The sequence below is a fragment of the Felis catus genome, chromosome D1 (assembly GCF_018350175.1).
Source record: "Felis catus isolate Fca126 chromosome D1, F.catus_Fca126_mat1.0, whole genome shotgun sequence".
Classification (NCBI taxonomy): domain Eukaryota; kingdom Metazoa; phylum Chordata; class Mammalia; order Carnivora; family Felidae; genus Felis; species Felis catus.
In genome coordinates, this window is record NC_058377.1 from 105,230,965 (window position 1) to 105,250,109 (window position 19,145).

General features: G+C 53.1%; 2 protein-coding genes across 19 annotated transcripts; one reads left to right on the top strand and one right to left on the bottom strand.

Annotated features, from left to right (window-relative positions):
- Positions 1-1,780: 1,780 nt before the first annotated feature.
- Positions 1,781-11,437, bottom strand: CYB561A3 (cytochrome b561 family member A3). Of its 17 annotated transcripts, none has more exons than XM_045039400.1 (9): positions 11,302-11,437; positions 10,774-10,851; positions 8,510-9,338; positions 8,017-8,124; positions 6,728-6,929; positions 5,364-5,572; positions 4,615-4,769; positions 3,503-3,659; positions 1,781-2,861 (listed from the first exon to the last, which is right to left on the bottom strand). In XM_045039400.1, the coding sequence occupies exons 5-9, from the start codon at positions 6,912-6,914 to the stop codon at positions 2,838-2,840; spliced, it is 732 nt and encodes a 243-aa protein (XP_044895335.1). In that variant the 5' UTR covers positions 6,915-6,929; positions 8,017-8,124; positions 8,510-9,338; positions 10,774-10,851; positions 11,302-11,437; the 3' UTR covers positions 1,781-2,837. The 17 variants fall into 17 exon arrangements, with proteins under 17 accessions (XP_044895335.1, XP_044895329.1, XP_044895336.1 ...); XM_045039394.1 differs by having other exon boundaries at positions 10,657-10,851; XM_045039401.1 differs by lacking the exon at positions 11,302-11,437 and adding an exon at positions 11,002-11,144 and having other exon boundaries at positions 9,262-9,338.
- Positions 11,438-11,479: 42 nt separating this feature from the next.
- TMEM138 (transmembrane protein 138) lies at positions 11,480-17,542 on the top strand. 2 transcript variants are annotated; one of them, XM_003993424.6, is made up of 5 exons: positions 11,480-11,618; positions 13,884-14,150; positions 15,257-15,428; positions 16,590-16,665; positions 16,938-17,542. In XM_003993424.6, the coding sequence occupies exons 2-5, from the start codon at positions 14,023-14,025 to the stop codon at positions 17,048-17,050; spliced, it is 489 nt and encodes a 162-aa protein (XP_003993473.1). In that variant the 5' UTR covers positions 11,480-11,618; positions 13,884-14,022; the 3' UTR covers positions 17,051-17,542. The 2 variants fall into 2 exon arrangements, with proteins under 2 accessions (XP_003993473.1, XP_044895341.1); XM_045039406.1 differs by lacking the exon at positions 16,590-16,665 and having other exon boundaries at positions 15,330-15,428.
- Positions 17,543-19,145: the final 1,603 nt, after the last annotated feature.

Consider the following 19,145-nt stretch of genomic DNA (forward strand, 5'->3'; position numbering starts at 1 on the left):
ATGACCCGGGGTGCCTGGGTGACTCAGTGGGTTAAGCATCCCAACTTTGGCTCAGGTCATGATCTCAGAGTTCGTGAGTTCGAGCCCTGTGTTGGGCTCTGTGCTCACAGCTCTGAGCCTGGAGCCTACCTCAGAGTGTCTCCTCTCTCTGCCCCTCCCGTGCTCACATTCTGTCTCTTTCTCTCAAAAATAAATAAACATTAAAAAAATTAAAAAAGAGATGATCACGACCCACACCCTACTACCTGACACCCCAAGGTAGGGTCTACGCAGCTGGGCTGGCTCCACTGGGATCCCATTCCCGTTCTCCCTCCAGTACACACACCACACCTCCTAGGTGTGCTTTTCTCAGCACTACGATAACCTTCAGGAATCCAGTGGGCAAACAGGACACCAGAAGAAATCACCGTATTTTATATATAATTTTTTTTGAAATCACCATATTCTAAAGCTCAGTGGTAGGACAGAAGCTGCACCCAAGCCAAACCCCAGGTCCCTAGGGCAATCGCTGATAGCATCTGGGCAAGCAGGAGGGGCTGCCGCGTCCGGTGCACGGTAGAGACGATACACACACCTGGCCCGTGCTCGGTGCAGGGGAGCAGTTAAAGGCACTGGTGTGGACTCAGACACAACTAAATCCCGATTTGGCTTCAAACCGGCTACATAAACTCAGGCCCACTATTTAGCCTCTTGGAATCTGTAAAATCAGAACAGTACCCGTCTCACAGGGACAAGGACAGGGACTGACATGAACTGAAGGCAAAGCCCCCAGCACAGCCCAGGTGCTCACTCGCTGAGTTCCTGTTATCACTAGCGTCTGCACCCGACTCCTGCCGGGTCATCTGATCCACCAGCAGGAGGTATCTACAGCTGGTCACAGAGGGAAGGGGGCCCTCCGTCACTTACTTTACCCAAAGTTGGCCGCAGGCTCCCTCAGTCCCTGGGCTTCTCTATCCAGGGTCCCCTGTCTATCATGAGTCTGCACCTCGGGTCCCTCGTCACTGGGTATGGTTTTCAGTGCATAGGTGCACACACCCAGCAGCTGGGAAGGAGACTGGCATAAACACCTGGCCTGTGGATCCCAGCTCTACCACTTCCTGGCTCAGTGATCTCGGCTACCAGTGACCAAGTCACTACCCAGTTTCTGAGTTCCAGTTGTAAAAACAGAAAACATTTCCTTCCTTGTGAGATAACCAAGTACTCAGAAGCTTTTCGTTATTAAGGACGTCCAGACATACCATGAGTCACATACCATTCCAGGAGGGCAGCCTGGAGCTCTCTGGCGCCTTTTGGTGTGTTTCTCCCCAGTCTGAAGGTCACAGCTGTCCCAAGGCTTTCACAAGTTTCCCAGAGCTCAATTAACCACAATTTGATCACAGTAGAGAAGGCTTTGATTCTTTAAAACACGATTAAAGGAAACCAAGCTGCGCGAACAAGTTACAGCTCCACCCATACGGAAAGAGGGGGCGCGGGGCACGTGACTGAGGTGCCTGGAAGTCATCCCAGTGGCTTCAAAGGCTCCATCCCCTCAGGAAGTCCAGTCACAGTCCTGCCGACATCGGGCCACATGGGGTTGGGGTGGACGGTCCGCCTCCTCACCACCTGCCAGGGGTAAGTGCACTGGTGCTGCTGGTCACTGAGCACGGCAGTATGGCAGTATGGAGCTGGGTCCCAGCAGGGCTCATTTGGAGAGGGCGGGAAAAGCCACGGCCCCATCGCTTGAGAGAGGAGCAGATTCCCCCGTCCCATCCCCCACTACTCCCCCCCCCCCCCCCCCCCCCCCCGCAGCTCGCCCTCAGGCATAACACAAGACTGGGTTTGGCCAAGCAAGTAGCCACTGAGAGGGCAAATGAGGCACTCCAGTACTCAGCAGGGAGCACCTTGGAAAGCCGCCCACGGGGCACAATGCACCACAACTTTGGCTTGTTGCATGGGGAGCTAGAGTGAAAATCAGCTGGGCAGGGGCTCTGCCAAGAGAGCGAGGCTGAGCTTGCCCGGGGCCAGGTGGGGAGGCCCTGATCTGGGCAGGGGCAGGAACGGAAGTCCAAGGCGTCCCTGGGGCTCATCCCTTGTGGGGCAGCCGGGGACACGCGGTTCTTGGGAGAGCAGGTCATCAGGGTTCCTTGGGCTGCCTGACATTGACGGGCACATAAGTCACAGGGAAAGGCCAGGATCTAGGCCAGGGCTGTGGCAGCAGCGAGAGGTGGGGGCACGTGGTCACAGTGCAGGTGGACGAGGAATGCAGGGACACGAAACAGAACAGCAAAGAGCAGTCAGCTCCTCAGCTTCTCTGCGGAAGCCCCTCTGCTGCCCTTCTCCTTCCATCACCTTCCACCTTCTCCATTCCAGCCTCACGTCTGGGCGGGCTGGATGGAGGGCACGGCAGATGCTGGCCGCCCGACGGTCAGGGCGGCCCAAATATAACGCACGCCTTCCGGGGAAAGCTGCCGGACACCGTTACCTCCCTCACTTTCCACGTACAAGTTGCACCTGCGTCCTGGCTTATCTGAGCTGGAGAGAGTCTCTACCAGATCCTTAGGGGCCGAGAGGGGAAATCAGCTTGACTTCACACAGGGAGCAGGGAGCACACAGCGTGAGCAGCTGGGGCGGCGTGTGTGGAGAACCCGAGAAGTCGATGCCAGGAAGGGGTAGAGAAGCCACCAAGCAGAGCGGGTGGGCAGGAGACTGGTGGGGAGAGCAGGCCCCACGCGGAGGCCAGAAGAGGTTCGGGCCCAGAGCGCAAAGCTAGTCTGTTGCCGAAACCAGAGAGGAGCCCCTGGCAGAGAAGAGCTTCTGGGGGGAAACACCTCCACCTGCTCGTGGGTGCCCTTCCCGCTTCACTCCCCGTCACGCAACAGGGGCTGGAAAGACAGGCAGAGGCACAGGCGTTAATGGCAGGACACCACAACTGCCCCTGACTGGCAGGAGTCACACCTGGCCTGAGCTGTTCAGACAGACCCCCGACCCGCAGGGCGGTCCCCGCCCAAGCCACCACATCTCTCAGGGAAGCCCCAAAGTCCCTCAGTCCGACGCACCCCCCGTCTCACCACATCCCTCGGGGAAACCTACCCACACACCGAACCCACACCGAACCTGTCAGCCAGCACCTGCTGGATAAGCTCCGCCCCCAAGACGAGCCCCAAAGCTGGGAGAATGGGAATTCCGACACCCTCTCGTCATGCTCAAGCCCTTCCTTGGAGGACAGGAGGCCACACTTTCCCCTCATGAAGCCACAGGAATTTGGAGAAGGGCGTAACCATCTGTCCTCTCCCAAGGGACAGGCCCCGGGAGCCTCTGAACAGCTCCATTTGCCACCATGGCTGGGATGAGCCGCTTTGACACAGTGCCCCCCCATCAGCCAACCTAACCCCACCATCAGTCGACCCGGTTTCCCACCATGTTACTGAGCGGGCTTCCCGGCAAGGCCCGAACCCTTCCTGGGTGACCCTTCTCTAGGCCTGGCCCTATCCCAACCTGGAATGAAAGACCCAAGACCCCGTACCTGTCCTTCGCTCAGGATCCCTGGCTCTGGGCGTTTCCAAGACGAAACCAGGAGGATATAGAGCACCAGTAGCCCAAAGACCACGACCAGCATCCCAGTGCTGTTGGCAAAGACAGCTTCACTGGGCAGACTGGAGTATGGCTGGGTGTTGTTGTTCCTGAAGATGACAAAACACCGTGGGCCCTCGAGAGATTTTTGCCACCTGTTTTTGCCCAGTGATAGACCCAACACCCTTAACAGATGGTGAGAAAAGCTTCCAAGGACCATCTGTGACCTGGAATGTTAACATAGTTTCTGGTCCCTGCCACCACCACAAGTATCTGCAGGATGCTTTTCACCTATGAGGAAACTAAAGCTCAAAAACATGAGCTTGCCCGCAGTCGTACAACTAGTAAACGGCATAGCCCAGACTCAAACCCAAGTCTGACCTCGTATCTTCCTTGCTTTTCACTACCCACCCCCCATGCCTTAAAATAATGGGGGATGGTAGCGGTTAGGCATGAGGTGGTCATCTTAACCCCCAGCTCTGCCACTTTCGGGCCGTGTGCCCTTAGGGAAGTTACTTAACTTCTCTGTGCCTCAGCTCCCTTATTTGTAAGCGGCAATGACAACAGTATCCATGTTGTAAGATGATCAGAGGATTAAATTTAAGGCGCTTAGAATAGCTTCTGATAGGGGCGCCTGGGTGGCGCAGTCGGTTAGGCGTCCGACTTCAGCCAGGTCACGATCTCGCGGTCCGGGAGTTCGAGCCCCGCGTCAGGCTCTGGGCTGATGGCTCAGAGCCTGGAGCCTGTTTCCGATTCTGTGTCTCCCTCTCTCTCTGCCCCTCCCCCGTTCATGCTCTGTCTCTCTCTGTCCCAAAAATAAATAAACGTTGAAAAAAAAATTAAAAAAAAAAAAAAGAATAGCTTCTGACACACAGTAGGCACTGAGTCAATCGGATGACCAATTTACCAATCCCAACCTAAAGATTCCATGACCTTCCAGATCAAGAACAAGCCCATCTCCAAAGGCTCCCCACCCCTGGATAGGCCCTGTGATCACAGGGTGCATCTTTGGAAGACGCTATGCCTTCCCCTCGACATTAGAGCTGGGGGCCCCATCCCACTCACAAACTGAAGAAGAGCTTCTCATTAATGCCGGAAATGACAGATGCAATGGACAGAAAGAGGATGACAGCTCCAAAGAAGACGTGGATGGGTTTAAGGAGGCTGCGCAGCCACACGGACACCCACGGCAGCAGGAAGACAACAAAGCCCAGGAACCACTGTGAACACAGGGAGGTGCCTGACTGCACCGTGCTGTTCCCGAAGGTGTAGCAGGCCATCCTGCCCCCCTGGGCCCCTGACCCCACAGTGGCCTCTCGCCCTTCTTTCCCAGCTCAAACCTCCCACCAGCTCCCGCACTGTGGTCGATTTCTTAGCCGAACCAGAATGTTCCACGAAATGCTCAGCTACAAGCCCAGTCTCCCGAAAGCCCAGCCACCCTTGTGATGTCTCTGCTGCCTTCCAGTCCCGGCCCATAAAACACGCCTGTGCAGGGCTGACGTCAGTGTGCAGAAACCACTTCCAGAATTGCTTCTGGCTCACAGAAAGGTGGGGACGGGGAAGGTGGAAAAGACCACAGACCGCATCAGCGTGGTATGCGCTATGATAAAGCTAGGACAACGGAGGGGCAGGGGGACGGGCGTGGGAACTACCAGTCTCCTGCGGCCACTTAAGCTGCCGATTCTATGGGATGCGCCCTGCAGGGCCATCTCTGGGCAATAACCGGAGGGAGTATTTGGTGCGGATGCCAGCAAAGTCCCAACCGGAGCCCACGGCCGCCGTCTGGGAGCGGGAACCCGAAGGAGAGGACCCACCTGGCAGGCAAAAAGGAAGACGGTGACGATGCCCAGCCAGCTGTGCAGGGAGTAGAGGCTGACGGTGTTTTCGTGGTTGTGAAACTGAAAGACGACGACCAGCCCCAGCACGGTCAGGATGAAGGCCAGCAGGTGCAGGACTGCGTGGCCAATCTTCCATGGCAGCTTGGGCCCCACCCACGACTGCGGCAGGCGGTACACCAGCGATGCTGCGGGAGAGAACGTCCCAGGGCCCGGCCTCTTCCCCTCGGCTCCCCCAGCACGTTAGGGGGAATTGGCCTGACGCGGTCCCACACCGCCTCCCAACCAGAGAGGAAGGAAATGCCAGCACGCGGCCACCCACTCCCCGGCACCTCCTCTCCTCACATCGTTTCAGCCGTGAAGGGTGCAGAGGGAGACAAAACAGTGACAAAAAGGGAGAAGCGGGTTTCTTGGACCCACCGGTCTGTCCTTACATAATGATGTGTACATATGTCATTACATAACAAAGGCACTCAAGCACCGTTCTGCGGGTGAGAAAGCAATGTCGCTTTCGTTATTTCTTCCGCCTTCTTACAAGCGCAGTTAGCTGTCACAAACCCGGGCTCTTAATCGGGTTACACAGACCGAGGTCCACAGCCCGGCTCTGCCTCTCAGCTCTGTGGCCTCTTGTTTCTAAATCTCAGTTTCCCCATCTGTAAAATGGGGAGAGCGGCAGAGCCCATCTCACAGGCTTCTCGTAGGAACAAAATGGGCTGAGGTATCTGAAGTGCACAGGTTAAGCAGCTACGACCAATGTCATCACCGTTCCCATTTTACAGGTGGGGAAAGTGAGGCTCACTTGGGCCCAAGGCCCAGCTCTGGATGCACGGGGCAAACACGGGCCTGGCACGGGTAAGCAGCTTCCTCATGGAAGGACCCGTGTCATGAGACGCTTCAATCTCCTGCTCCCTAAAGCAGAAGTTGGCAAACTACAGCCCATGGGCCAAGTCCAGCCTGCCATGCATTTTGGTGAGTAGTTTTACTGGAACACAGTCACGGGCGTGTTTTCATGTCATCTATGGCTGCTCACGATACAAGAATAAGGATGGGTAGTTGCAACACAGATCGTAGAGCCTGCAAAGCCTGGAACGTTTACTATCTGGCCCTTTACAGAAAAAGCGTGCCAACCCCCGCCCCAGAGTGTCCGTGAAGCTCTGCTTCTCAGATGGCCCCCCTCCTCACTACTACCTTCCTGTAAATGACACCCGGGGCCACAGACAGCCCGGCCTCCCCCCACTCGCGTAGCCGCAAACCCAGCAGTGACAAAGGCCAGCTGTGGAGAGGGAGAGCTCTGCCCCGGCCGGGTCTGGGTCACAGCACGTCTCCCAGGGCCTCGTACTCACCAGCACTGTAGACCACCACTGAGCCAGCGACCATGAACACGGGGTGATAGTTGAACACGAGGCGGCTGGTGCCATCCCAGGCAAAGCCACCATGCCACAGCTGCATCCAGTAGACGGTGAGGATGACGCACATCAGGCCCAGCAGCGACAGTGCATAGAAGGACAAGTAGAACCACCCGACAGCCATTCTGACCAGGCGCCCCTGGAAGCAGCAGAGGTCACACGTCCCCGCCGGCTCTGCTGGCTGGAGCGCACCCCACACGCCAGCTAGAGGGAACACTGAGCTCGCTCTTGCCCAAGGGGTGGGTGCTTTTCACTTCAGATCTCCTGCCACCAGCCCGGGCACTGCCCCGTGAGGCCTGATCTCTGGTTATGGACAGTGAGGCTGGCCCCACCCCAGCACCCAACGGTACACAGTACGGCCAGCTTGGGCCTGCGGCCGGCTCTGGAGAGGGCCCTCCTCTGCCGGGGCCGGACGTCAAGGCTCTGGGCCCAAAGCCCTGCGATTAGTCTCCCTTCACAGGGCCAAAAGGTAAAGAATCCACCCCACCCTTTCCCCATGGAAAATTAGGGATAGGAATCAAAATCCAGGCTAGAGTCATAGAAACGCCTCAGCCCTCAGTTCTAACAGAAGGAGGCAAACCCATAATCTGCAGTGAGCAAACACACCATCATTAGGAAGAAGGAAGAGAGGAAGTCCTATGATCTCCCACTTCTACAAAAAAGTTCTTCCCCAGACGGTGAACTCCATGGGGCTAAACCTCCCACTGAGGAAGTAAGATCAGGCTGTTGCTCTAGAACCTCCCACACTCCACACTTGCAATTGGACAACAGCCCTCAGGTGTCCCCAGGCCTGACACTTCTGCTTTCTCTTCCTCCGTGGAAAGTTCAGAGGAGAAAGGAGGAAGCAAGAACTCATGGTCTAGAAAGCAAGAGTTTATTTTTAGCTTTCCCTGTGTACCTGATAAACTCAGAAACCAACTCTGGTTTCAGACAAATGCCTCGGGCCCTAAGCAGTTGCACTTTAACACCAGGCAGGTGGGCGTGAGGTTTGGCGGGCAAACACACAAAGCCACAGGGCCGTCTCGGCTTTTCCGCTAACTACACCTGCAGGCAGCACGGGCCCAGCTCTCAAGGCGGTCACCCTGTCCCACAGACTCACACCGAGAAGGGGACCCTGCGGCAGGCTGCAGTTCAGATCCCTTAATCTGAGGCTGCTAACAGAGAGGAAAGGAAGTCCCTGAAACCGGCCAGAACTCCCAAGGAGGTAACACACTGGATTCCCTCACCTTTAGAATTAGTGGTAGGCTGACAGAGTGCGGGTCTAGGCTCCGATCCTTATGAAATGAGGCATCTGGAGGAAATCACTTAGCATGTGTAGGACTCAGTCTTCTCATCTGAAAAAAGGCATGGTAACAGGAATAGAACTTACTGAGTAGAACCCGTGAACACAGGATCCCATTTGCTCCTCTTGACAACCCTGTGAGAGGTCCTCAACCCCACTTTACAGAGGAGGAAACCAAGGGTCAGAAAGACTTGGGGCACCTGAGCGGTTCGGTCGGTTAGGCATCTGACTCGATTTCGGCTCAGGTCATGATCTCACGGTTTCGTGAGTTCAGGCCCCATGTGGGGCCCTGTGCCAACAGTGTGGAGCCTGCTTGGGATTCACCCAGTCTCTCTGCCCCTCCCCTGCTTGTGCTGTCTTAGTCTCTCTCAAAATAAATAAATAAAACTTAAAAAAAAAAAAAACAACTTAAAAAAAAGAAAAGAAAGATTAAATACCAGCATTAGGACCCAGTAAAGGGGTAGGAAGTTTCAAATCCTTGTCCGTTTGGCTTCAAGTCCCCTGTTTTTTTACCTTGACCACAGGTTGTCAGAAGGTCAAGTGAGGGGCGCCTGGGTGGCTCAGTTGGTTAAGCGTCCAACTTCGGCTCAGGTCATGATCTCACAGTTTGTGAGTTCGAGCCCCGCGTCAGGCTCTGTGCTGACAGCACGGAGCCTGGAGCCTGTTTCGGATTCTGGGTCTCCCTCTCTCTCTGCCCCTCCCCTGCTTGTGCCTTCTCTCTCAAAAATAAATAAACATTAAAAAAAAGTTTTTTTTTTAAAAAAAAGGTCAAGTGAGAAAATGTCCGTTAAGGACGCTGTGAGAGCTAAATATTCTCGATGTTGTCACAGCAGTTCATCCTAGCTAGCAACTAAAGCCTGAAGCTCGTGGTCCCCGTGGCTGCCCAGGCCTCTCAGTGGCCCCAACAGCATGTCACGCCAGTTCTCTCCATGACAGGTGTCCACCTAATCAGAAAAAGACACTGAGCTCTCACAATGTGATCCAAGTTAGCAGTCACCACACTGAGAAAGTTAGATCCGAGGGCTAGGGGAAAACCAAGCTTCCATAAGGCTAGAAGGAGAAAATAATGTCTTCCTAGAAGCTTCCTGACTCAACTCCTGAGCTCAGAGATTTGCTGCCCAGCCTCAGACGCGTCCCCTTAGTCCCCGTAAGAGCAGAGGAAGTTTCGGGTCACCAGATGTTCAGTCACCCCCCAGTGAAGTCAGCATGAAGCACTTGGTCAGCAGGCTCCATCCATCAGACAGTATCTCTCATGACTTTCTTTTCCTTTGGAGGAGAAAAAAACAAAAGTAAATATAATCCAAAAGAGACTGTCTCCACCCTCCTGGATTACTGCCCTGGGACAGACTTAGAATATTCAACGGGGACACTTTCCTGAACGAGGGCCGCAATATTACACTGCTCACAGTACACAGAAGAGCCCTTCCTCTGCCCGAGTGTGCAAAAACAGAGAAAAAAAGAATACAGTGAAAACTGCAACCCAAACGCTGAGAACAGTCTTTCATTTATTCCAAGAAAGTAGGTTTGTGCTATGATTTCAGGGTGTGCTCACCATTGTTTGGTCTCTGACTCTGCCCATTCCAAAGCAGAAATCCCCATACGCTTCTACAAAGGCCCAGAATGGTAAATATCTTAGGCTTTGTAGGCCGGACAGTCTCTGTCACAACTATGCCATCGACTCTTCTGATGTAGTGCGAAAGCAGGCACAGACAACACCTTCACAAATCAACACGGCTACGTTCCCCCAAAAACTTTATTTGCGGGCAAATTTCAGGTTCATGTTGTCTTTACGTATCACAAATATTATCCTTTTCATTTCTGTTAGTTATCTAAAAATGGAAAAACCTTGGAGCGCCGGAGTGACTCAGTTGGTTAAGCGTCCTGACTCTTGATTTCAGCTCAGGTCATGATCTCACAGTTGCGTGAGGTCGGGCTCCACGTCCAGCTCTGCGCTGACAGCACGGAGTCTGCTTGGGACTCTCTCTCTCTCTCAAAATAAATAAACATTTTTTTTTAATAAAAAAAAAATGCAGGTGTGCCAGACTTGGCCTGGAAGTTACAAGTTTTGTCAACTGTGATCTAAGAAATATACTCCCCAACCTAATACTTTCCTCGGTCCCTTGACAAAAAGGATTCTCCCTGGCTGCATCAGGCCCTGGGGTAGGAAATGGGTAAGTTTCCATTCAGCTCTTAATCTTAGGAAAAGGCTCTATTCCAAGCTCTTATAATATAACTTTTATAATTTAGAACTACAAGCAGATGAAGGGATAGAAAGTCAATTTGTTGTTCCTGCTTCCAGATGAATGGTGGGGGATTTAGGAATCCTGAGAATCAGACTTCGGGTTCAAGTCCTAAACGCTTCTCTGACAGATCAAAATCACCGGGACCCAAAGAAAGAAAGCGACTCGGCCACGGTGAGTGGCAGAGCTGGTACAGGAACCCAGGTTCACTTCCCCTCAGCTCCAAGAACGCCTCACTTCCAAACGTAGCTTCTGTAAAATCAGGGCTCAGGAGTGAGGACCCCTGAGCTCCAGCCAGGAGGTAGGTAAGCAAGGTGCTCCTTAGCACCACAGTGATTACAGACCCGCCCTTCCGGACTGCTCCCGTTTGGCTCCGGTGTCGGGAGAACCGCTCCAGGAATCCGGAGCCCGATCCCTGACTCTTCTGCGGGGACGGAGGGCGGCTGTCGGTCCTAGCTAACCTTCGGTGAAAACTACGGCGAGGAGCTCCGCCTGCTGACTGCGACTTCCGAAGAGCTTTCGTGCCTGTGCAACCACACCTGTAGAAGGAAGGGCACGGACAGCGGTGTCCATTTCCTACAAAAGAAAGCTGAGCCCGAGCGAGGGGTAGCGACAGCACGAGGGAAAATAGCAGCGGAGCCAGCACTCGAACCCAGGTCCGTGAACTCCCCACCCGAGCTCTTTCTCACCCCCGAACCACAGAGGGTCGCAGGGGTCTCTCGGACCCGCCTCTCGCCACCCGGCGCCGCGGCTACTAAGACTCCGGGAAGTTGGAATCGGGGACTTTCGGAGACAGACCCACCCGCCGGGCACCGCCACCCAGTGCCAAAAGAGCCGGGCCGCCGCCCTCTCTTATAGGCTCACAGCACTTCCGGCCGCACGCGCGGCCGCCTGGGAAATGAAGTCTGGAGTTGTGGACTCCAACATCAGTCCTTCCGCTGGTGTTTCTTCCCTAGGGAGTACCGCCCCGGCTCCGCCCTGCCTCTCACCCCGTCCCCCATCTCGCGTTCGGGCGGACGCGAAGCCTCTCGCCTGGGGCTGGGTCGCAGCAAGGCCGCGGGACAGCGACTGGGAGGGACAGGAGCTGGACGGGGCGACGCCGGGAAGGCACCAGAGGACCGAGCCCAGGGAAGCGGGGGCCCAAACATGGCGGCCGGGCTGGCCACAGAGCGCGGAGGGAAAGCCGAGGACCCGCGGACAGCCCGGCACGGACGGCGCCCGCGTCCGCCATCTACTTCCGGGATTTAAAACCTCTTCCCGGAAGCCAGGCCGGCGTCCCCATGACAACCGACGTTGGTTCTTCGAGGTGAGCGTGCTTGAGGAGTGGGGAAAAGGGACCAGGGTCGGAGTTTTCGTTGTCGCTGTTTGGGTTCGGGTGTTTCGCCAAGACAGCCCCGTGTTGAGGTGAATTGGGAAGGGTGAGAAAAACTGCCCTGGGGACAGAGGGAACGCGGCGCCGAGCGGTGGGACGGACCGAAGACGGCTTCGTTCTGTCGCGCATCACTGCCGCCCTAAAGCGGAGGTCATCCTTCCCGTAGATTTGGCGGTGGGCGCTTCTGGGTCACGGTTCCTCACGACAGCTCTCCGTGGTGGCCCGTGAAGTCCTAGCTTAGAGCGCGGGCTTTGGTGTCACCCCCCGTTGTGAACCCTGGCTCTGCTCACCAGCTACCTGGAGGAATGACTTGAACCCTGACCCCGTATTCTTGTCTTTAGAACGGGGGATCATTCTTGACTACCTTGCAGAGCAGTTGCGAGGATTAAAGGAAGTTATACCTGGTTGAGGTTAACGTGGTGCTGGTAGGGGGTGATAGCTATCAGTATTATTTGACGAATGAGTGAAATTGCCATCATGAAGCCACTCAAGGGGGGGGGGGGGACTTTTTCACCACGTGAGGTGGATGCGGTTCGCTAACCTCTCAGAGCCACTGTATAATATGGTGATTATATTCGTAATAACTGTCTCCTTCTCAAGATGGGTGTAGGAGTAAATAATGTAATGAATGTAAAGAGTTTGTAAATTGTAAAACACTTTATAGATGTTAATTAAAACTTTTTAAATATATATTTATTTTTGAGAGCGAGAGAGAGAGAGAGGGAGACAGAGAATCCGAAGCAGACTCCAGGCTCCCAAGATGTCAGTACAGAGCCCCCACGGGGGTGGGGCTCGAACCCAGAACTGTGAGATCATGACCCGAGCTGAAGTCGGACACTCCACCGAGCCATCCATGTGCCCCGATTTACAGATGTTAATTTGATTTCACTCTCTTACACTTCACAGCATTTTGAAATTTGTTTGTAGATTTCACCCGGCTGGAGGGGTCACAGGACACCTTGGGCCTTGGAATGTACCTTCCCCGGTGCCACTGTGTGGCTGCCACCTTAAACATAAAAGTTTTGCAGGAGACCACGATTTCCTCTCAGCCTTTTCTGCCGGCACCTCTTCCCACTTCTCCTGTGCCAACGTCTTTCCCACCCAGTGACATATCAGCCTGTTACATAACAGGCAGCTTTGGGCAGTAGTTAAGAGCACAGACTCTGGACCCAGGCTGCCTGATTCTGAATCCCAGCTCTGCCACTGCTACTGGCAATGTGATCTTGGACAAATAATTTTTCCTCTCTGAGCCTCAAGTGTCCTGTCTGTAAAATGGGTAGCATAATGATAGTGTGTCTTCTACTTCATGGGGTTATTATGAAATTTAAATACTGTTAGTGCTGAGGATAGTCCCTGGCAGGGATGCCTGGCTGGCCCAGTTGGTGGAGCAGGTGACTCTTGATATTGGGGTCGTGAGTTTGAGCCCCACCCCCCCACCCCCACCCCCCTACAAAAAAGTCCCTGGCAGGGGCGCCTGGGTGGCACAGTCGGTTAAGCGTCCGACTTCGGCTCAGGTCATGATCTTGCGGTCTGTGAGTTCGAGCCCCGCATCGGGCTCTGTGCTGACAGCTCGGAGCCTGGAGCCTGTTTTGGATTCTGTGTGTCCCTCTCTCTCTGACCCTCCCCCGTTCATGCTCTGTCTCTCTCTGTCTCAAAAATAAATAAATGTTAAAAAAATAAAAAAAAAAAGTCCCTGGCATATTGTGATATATAAAGGTTTGCCGCTTCTATTAGTGTTAGAATTAATATTACTACATGGCAAGACAGTCACTCTTTGTAGTACTCCTGGATTCCTTTGAACTCAAAAGCAGTTAGAAAGAGTTCTGCGTTGGGGCGCCTGGCTGGCTCAGTCGGAGGAGCATGTGACTCTTGGTTTCAGAGCTGTGAATTCAAGCCCCATGTTGGGTGTAGAGATTACTTACAGCAATCAAGTAAATTAAAATGAAGAAAGGAAAGGAAGGAAGAACAAAATGAGCTCTGCACTTAGAAGCTTCCAGGAATGGAGAAAGTTGGAGGGTGAGAGTCCCTAGAAGGAGTGACTAGTGGATTTTTTGGTGGCGGTAGTGGCTTGGTTGTTGGTGTGTCCCAAGCACATAGAATGCTGCCTGGGACGTAGTAGGTCCTCAGTGAATATTGTATTAATGACTCTCTAACGACCTTTTTGTTTTGTTTTGTTTTGTTTTGTTTTGTCCTCAACAGGCCCTTGTCTTAGAGCAAGGGGAACAGCTCTGATTCTGAGGAACTAGTGCTTCTCCCTCAGTGCTGGGGAGAAAGCCAGGAGCAGTTTTCTGGGAAACTGTGGAATGTGCCCCGCTGGGCCCACCAAAGCAGCAGCAGGATGCTCCAGACCAGTAACTACAGCCTGGTGCTCTCCCTGCAGTTCCTGCTGCTGTCCTATGACCTCTTCGTCAATTCCTTCTCGGAGCTACTCCGAATGGCTCCTGTCGTCCAGTTGGTGCTCTTCATGTGAGTTCAGGGGCTGGGACTGGACAGCTGAACCCAAGCAGTTAGAAGGCCCCGACGATTATGATTTAGCGTTTTAAAGTAGCTGATGGAAAAACCTCAGGGAAAATCAAATTTCACCCATGTTGGGTACTCCACGGTACAGAGACATGTCAGAAGTCCTGTGTTTCTATACTTCTAGCAGGGGCCCAGGATACAGGGAGCAGTCAGAGGGTCAGACTGCTCACCGTGTCATTTTCTTCCTCTGTGAGTAGAAATCTTGGCTTACACTGCCGTGAAAGGGGGTTGCAAAATGGCAGGTTAAAAGGGTACTCGTATCAGTTCTCTATATGGTATGGAAGCGGTTGGCATTTTTCCTCCACAAAGATTCAGAGACTCCATGAGGCAAGTTCTCGACAGCAGACTAGTTTTCGGCACCGTCTTCCTTCCTTCGGCACTGTCGCATGAATACGTGTGACAGGTATTCATTGGCCTGCCGGACCGTGTTCTAGTTGCAGTGGCAAACCTGATAATTTCCTGCTCTCACATGGCTTCCATTCTAGAAGCCCCCATTGACCCCTCCCATTGAGAGGGACAATGAACCCATTTTTTTCAAGATAATTTTATAGGGTAATAAATGTTTACAATGGATGTGAAGTAGGTGGGGGTGGGGAGGGGAGGGCTACCCTAGGCGTAGGGTTAAAGAAGAGTCTTTCTGAAGAGGGGACACTTGAACGGAGACCTGAATGGCACTAAGGCACCGTCTGTGCAAAGATGGAGGGAAAGGTGTTGCCGTCTTTCTAGATGAAAATATCTGACGGGACCAGGTTATGCGACAGGCGGGGCCGGCTTTGGACAGAGAGAAGAAACCGTCTTCTCACCAGTGTCTAGAAGTTAAGAGTGTCAGAGCAGGAAAGCCTTGTCTGTGGACTGCGGCTCAAGTGATGGGGCCAGCCCGTAGTTTTAGTCTCGTGTCATTTGGGACCCAAAGCCCATGCTATCTCTGGGGAGTTTCCGGAGGTCTAGATCACAGGGAAGGCCAGACTTCATAGTGTCCCTTAGGACCCAGGGCCAGCTCTTGAGTCGTCCCACAGACCTCCATTTGGCTGTGCTTTGTTTTATGTTTGCAGCATCCAGGATATCGCAATCCTTTTCAACATCATCATCATTTTCCTCATGTTCTTCAACACCTTCGTCTTCCAGGCTGGCTTGGTCAACCTCCTATTCCATAAGTTCAAAGGGACCATCATCCTCACAGCTGTGTACTTCGCCCTCAGCATCTCCTTTCATGTCTGGGTCATGGTAAGAGCGGAGCTCTGAATTCCTGAACCCTTGAGGGACTAGGAGTAGCTTTTTCTCGAGGAAGCCACGAGGAAGCCAGCATCATTCTTTTACATCTCAAAGAATCCTTGATGGGAAACCGGTGAAGTGAGTGTGGTCCCGCCTGGGGTTGGGCATGTGAGAGCTCCATGAGGCACCTCTGCCCAGCCTTTTGTGTTAAAGAACTGCCTTATCCAAGAGTCAGGGGCCATTTCTGGAATATTCAGCTCACCTTTCCCCCCAACAGTCCAGCCAGAGCTAAAACAGGAAGTCGAATCCATTTTATCATTAGCTATTTGGGCAGGTGGGTGTTGAGACAGGGAATTCTTAGGCATCCGTGTCCCATGGGAAATGGCCAGGCCAAGAGTGCCCCTTGCCCGTTAGTGCTTCGTGCCCTCTGCTCTGTCCCCATCACTTATACTGGAAGAACCCTTCTCCAGTGTGCCTCAGAGCACATGCCAGGTTTCGTGGTTCCAGATTTCTCCTGCTTCACGAATGGTTCTGTCTGTTTGGGTATGGCCTGTGTTTCTCGCGCACTCATTTTGATGGAACACAGTAAAGCCTCAGGGTTCTCTAGTCGTTCCTATACTAACGCCACCTTAGACTGAGCCGTCTGTTAAGTTGCCCTTGTTATTCCACGGAGGGAAGTAGACCTCACGGGGAAGAAAGAGCAGTGCCAACGTCTCTGGGTGCTTCCTGAAGAAGATTGTCTCTGCTCTCCCTCCTGGGGCCAAAATAGGTCCTGGCTTTGTACTGTAAAGCTGTTAATCTGATTAATCCTTGAGGGCACTAAGCCTTTATCTGACAGGAGCCGAGCCTGAGATCTTCAAGGCAAGACAGTGACCACACCGAACTCCTTCCTGAGATACTGTACAGCACTTCTCCTTGGAAAAGGCTGTGGAATGGAAGGAAATAAATAGCTTAGCTCAAACTTCCTCCTTCAGGGTTAAAAGGATATTTCCTTTGCAGCAGAAAAGGGAGTTTGAAGCTCCTTTGAGAAACACTACTTGGGGTTGTGGGAAGAAAGGAGGGGGAGATTAGCCTGATTTAAAACCACGTGGCATGTCTGCAGCTAACCAAGGTGGAGATGCTAGGGCCTCATCTGGTGGCTAAGCTTTCCCTGTCTCCTCATGTCTCCTGCAGAACTTACGCTGGAAAAATTCCAGCCGCTTTGTCTGGACAGACGGACTGCAAACGCTGTTTGTATTCCAGAGATTAGGTAAGGACCAGAGCAACCTCAGGCCTCACCTCGGTGCCGCCATTGGCTCGGGCTACTAAGGCCCTTGATCCTGCCTTCCCCGTCCATCACGGCCAGCATGGGATGAGTGGATCAGCCGTGGCAAGAACAGGAGAGATTATGGCCCACTGCCCTTGCTGGGAGTCACTGGGAGATCCTGAGGCAGGGCGCCCCTCCGCCTTGGTAGGTTTGGTTCTTAGCCTGAAACGAATACTCAGGAGCGTCCCTGAAGCTTCTTCTCTACTTATCCACAGCGGCAGTGTTATACTGTTACTTCTACAAACGGACAGCCGTGAGACTGGGCGATCCTCGCTTCTACCAGGACTCGTTATGGCTGCGCAGGGAGTTCACACAAGTCCGGAGGTGACCGCTTCTTGTCACACTGATGGAGGCCTTTCCTCCCTGGCAGATGCTACGCGTGTGGTCCTGTGGGGTGGGGGTTGGCCCTGTGCACAGGAAGCAGCTTGACTTTCCTAGGACAGGCTCAGGCCACTTGTGTTCTGCAGTCAAGAAGGAAGATCTTCCCTCTTGCAAGTTAAAGTGTTTCCCAATACAGATTTCAGTACACACCCCTCCCCGGCCTCCTACCTCAGGTCCCTTTTCCTTTTCTGCCCTCTACTCCCCTTCCTCACGGAAGGCGGTGAGGCTTTATCCTTGGCGAGCTATCACTTAGCCTGGTCCAGGAGGGGCCCCTGGCACCTACCTTCTTTGCACCAAACACTAATTAATGACTGAAGGATGCAAAGAGTGTCATTTCTGAGCTCCTGACTGATGACACCGTAGACATGTAGATTTTATACCCAAGGCGCTTTTTTTACATTTTATAAATAGGAAATAAATTGAATTCTTTTTCCAGAAATGGTGGAGTCTGTCTGTCTAGCTACATCTCTTCGCAGATAAGAGGCGTGTCAAGTCCTAACCTAGCGTCTTCTTGAGCCACAGAACAAATACAGATATTTATTGAGTGCCATTATGAGTATAAGCTATTTTTATAGGAATTCGGGATGTAATCTGACGCCCCACCCCGACCCTTGGAGTTCCAAACTTCGGTGCTTTATCCAGACTCTCCCTGCCAGTAGGACCCTAAACTGCCCTCAGAAGAATAAAAATGTTCCTTAGCCTGCTTTGGCAAAAGAAAATTTTAAAGTGCATGAGCCCGTAGTATCCGTTTTCTGTTGTCAGAATAGTGTGTAACACTACCACGAAACTTCACTGGCGCGTAACAACGAACAGTTACGTGGCTCTGGAGTCTCGGGGTTCGGCTGGTCGGGCTGGTTCAGGTGATATCTGCCGGGCTTGCTCATGTGTCTGTGGTCAGCTGTGGGTCAGCCAGGCGGCTGTGATGATCTTGGGACTTGGGCTCTTGGCTAACCTGGGCCGGCCTCAGCTGGAATGACTGGGCTGTTCCGGTTCTCATGACTCATCCTCCAGAAGACTAGCCTGGGTCTCTTCACATGACAGCGGCCGAGGAGCAGAAGAATGAGCCCCATTGTGTAATCTTCCTTCAGCCCTCTGCTTTTGTCGTGTCCCTTAGACCCCCATTGGTCAAAGCAAGTCATATGACTGAGCCTGGGGTCCAAGTGGGAAAGCACTACAAAGCTTCCTGGGAAAAGGCACGGATACAGGGAGGGCCGCTGATTCAGTCTACCCCACCGGAAAGTTGCTCTATGGAACTCATTGTCCAGAGGTACTTTAGCACGGAGGTTGGCAACCTTTTTCTGTGAGGCACCAGATAGTAATTATTTTAGATTTCAAGGGCCACATATATGGTCTTTGTTGCAACCATAAGCACACCTTCCTTTACTGTACTTCACAGGTGCTGTGGTGTTTCGTATAAATACAAGGTTGGTGGCAACCTCGTGTCGAGCCAGTCTGTTGGTGCCATTTTTTCCAACAGCATTTGCTCACTTCATGTCTCTGGGTCAATTTTGGTCATTCTCAAAATATTCTTGCGTTGTTAATGTATTTGCTGTGGTGCTGTGTGCTCAGTGATGTTGTTACTATTGTTTTTTTATAAAATTTTTTTTTTTCAACGTTTATTTTTGGGACAGAGAGAGACAGAGCATGAATGGGGGAGGGGCAGAGAGAGAGGGAGACACAGAATCGGAAACAGGCTCCAGGCTCTGAGCCATCAGCCCAGAGCCTGACGCGGGGCTTGAACTCCCGGACCGCGAGATCGTGACCTGGCTGAAGTCGGACGCTTAACCGACTGCGCCACCCAGGCGCCCCTGTTGTTGTTACTATTGTAATCGTTGGGGGCACCGCGGACCGCGCCCATGGTAGACAGCAAATATAGGCCATAAGTGTGCGGCATGTCGTGACCACTCCACCGACTGGCTGTCCCCATCTCTCTCCCTCTCCTCGGGCCTCCCTGTTCCCTGAGACACAACATTATTGGAATTAGGCCACTGAATAAGCCTAAATGGCTTCTGAGTGTTCGAGTGAAAGGAAGAGGTGCACAT

Coding starts and splice junctions, on each gene's coding strand:
- CYB561A3 (XM_045039400.1), bottom strand. CDS start 6,914: ATGGCTGTCGGGTGGTTCTACTTGTCCTTCTATGCACTGTCGCTGCTG. Junction 5,573..6,727: donor AGTGGTGGTCTACAGTGCTG/GTGAGTACGAGG, acceptor TCTCTCCCGCAG/CATCGCTGGTGTACCGCCTG. Junction 2,862..3,502: donor GGATCCTGAGCGAAGGACAG/GTACGGGGTCTT, acceptor CTGTCTTTCCAG/CCCCTGTTGCGTGACGGGGA.
- TMEM138 (XM_003993424.6), top strand. CDS start 14,023: ATGCTCCAGACCAGTAACTACAGCCTGGTGCTCTCCCTGCAGTTCCTG. Junction 14,151..15,256: donor GTCCAGTTGGTGCTCTTCAT/GTGAGTTCAGGG, acceptor TTATGTTTGCAG/CATCCAGGATATCGCAATCC. Junction 16,666..16,937: donor GTTTGTATTCCAGAGATTAG/GTAAGGACCAGA, acceptor ACTTATCCACAG/CGGCAGTGTTATACTGTTAC.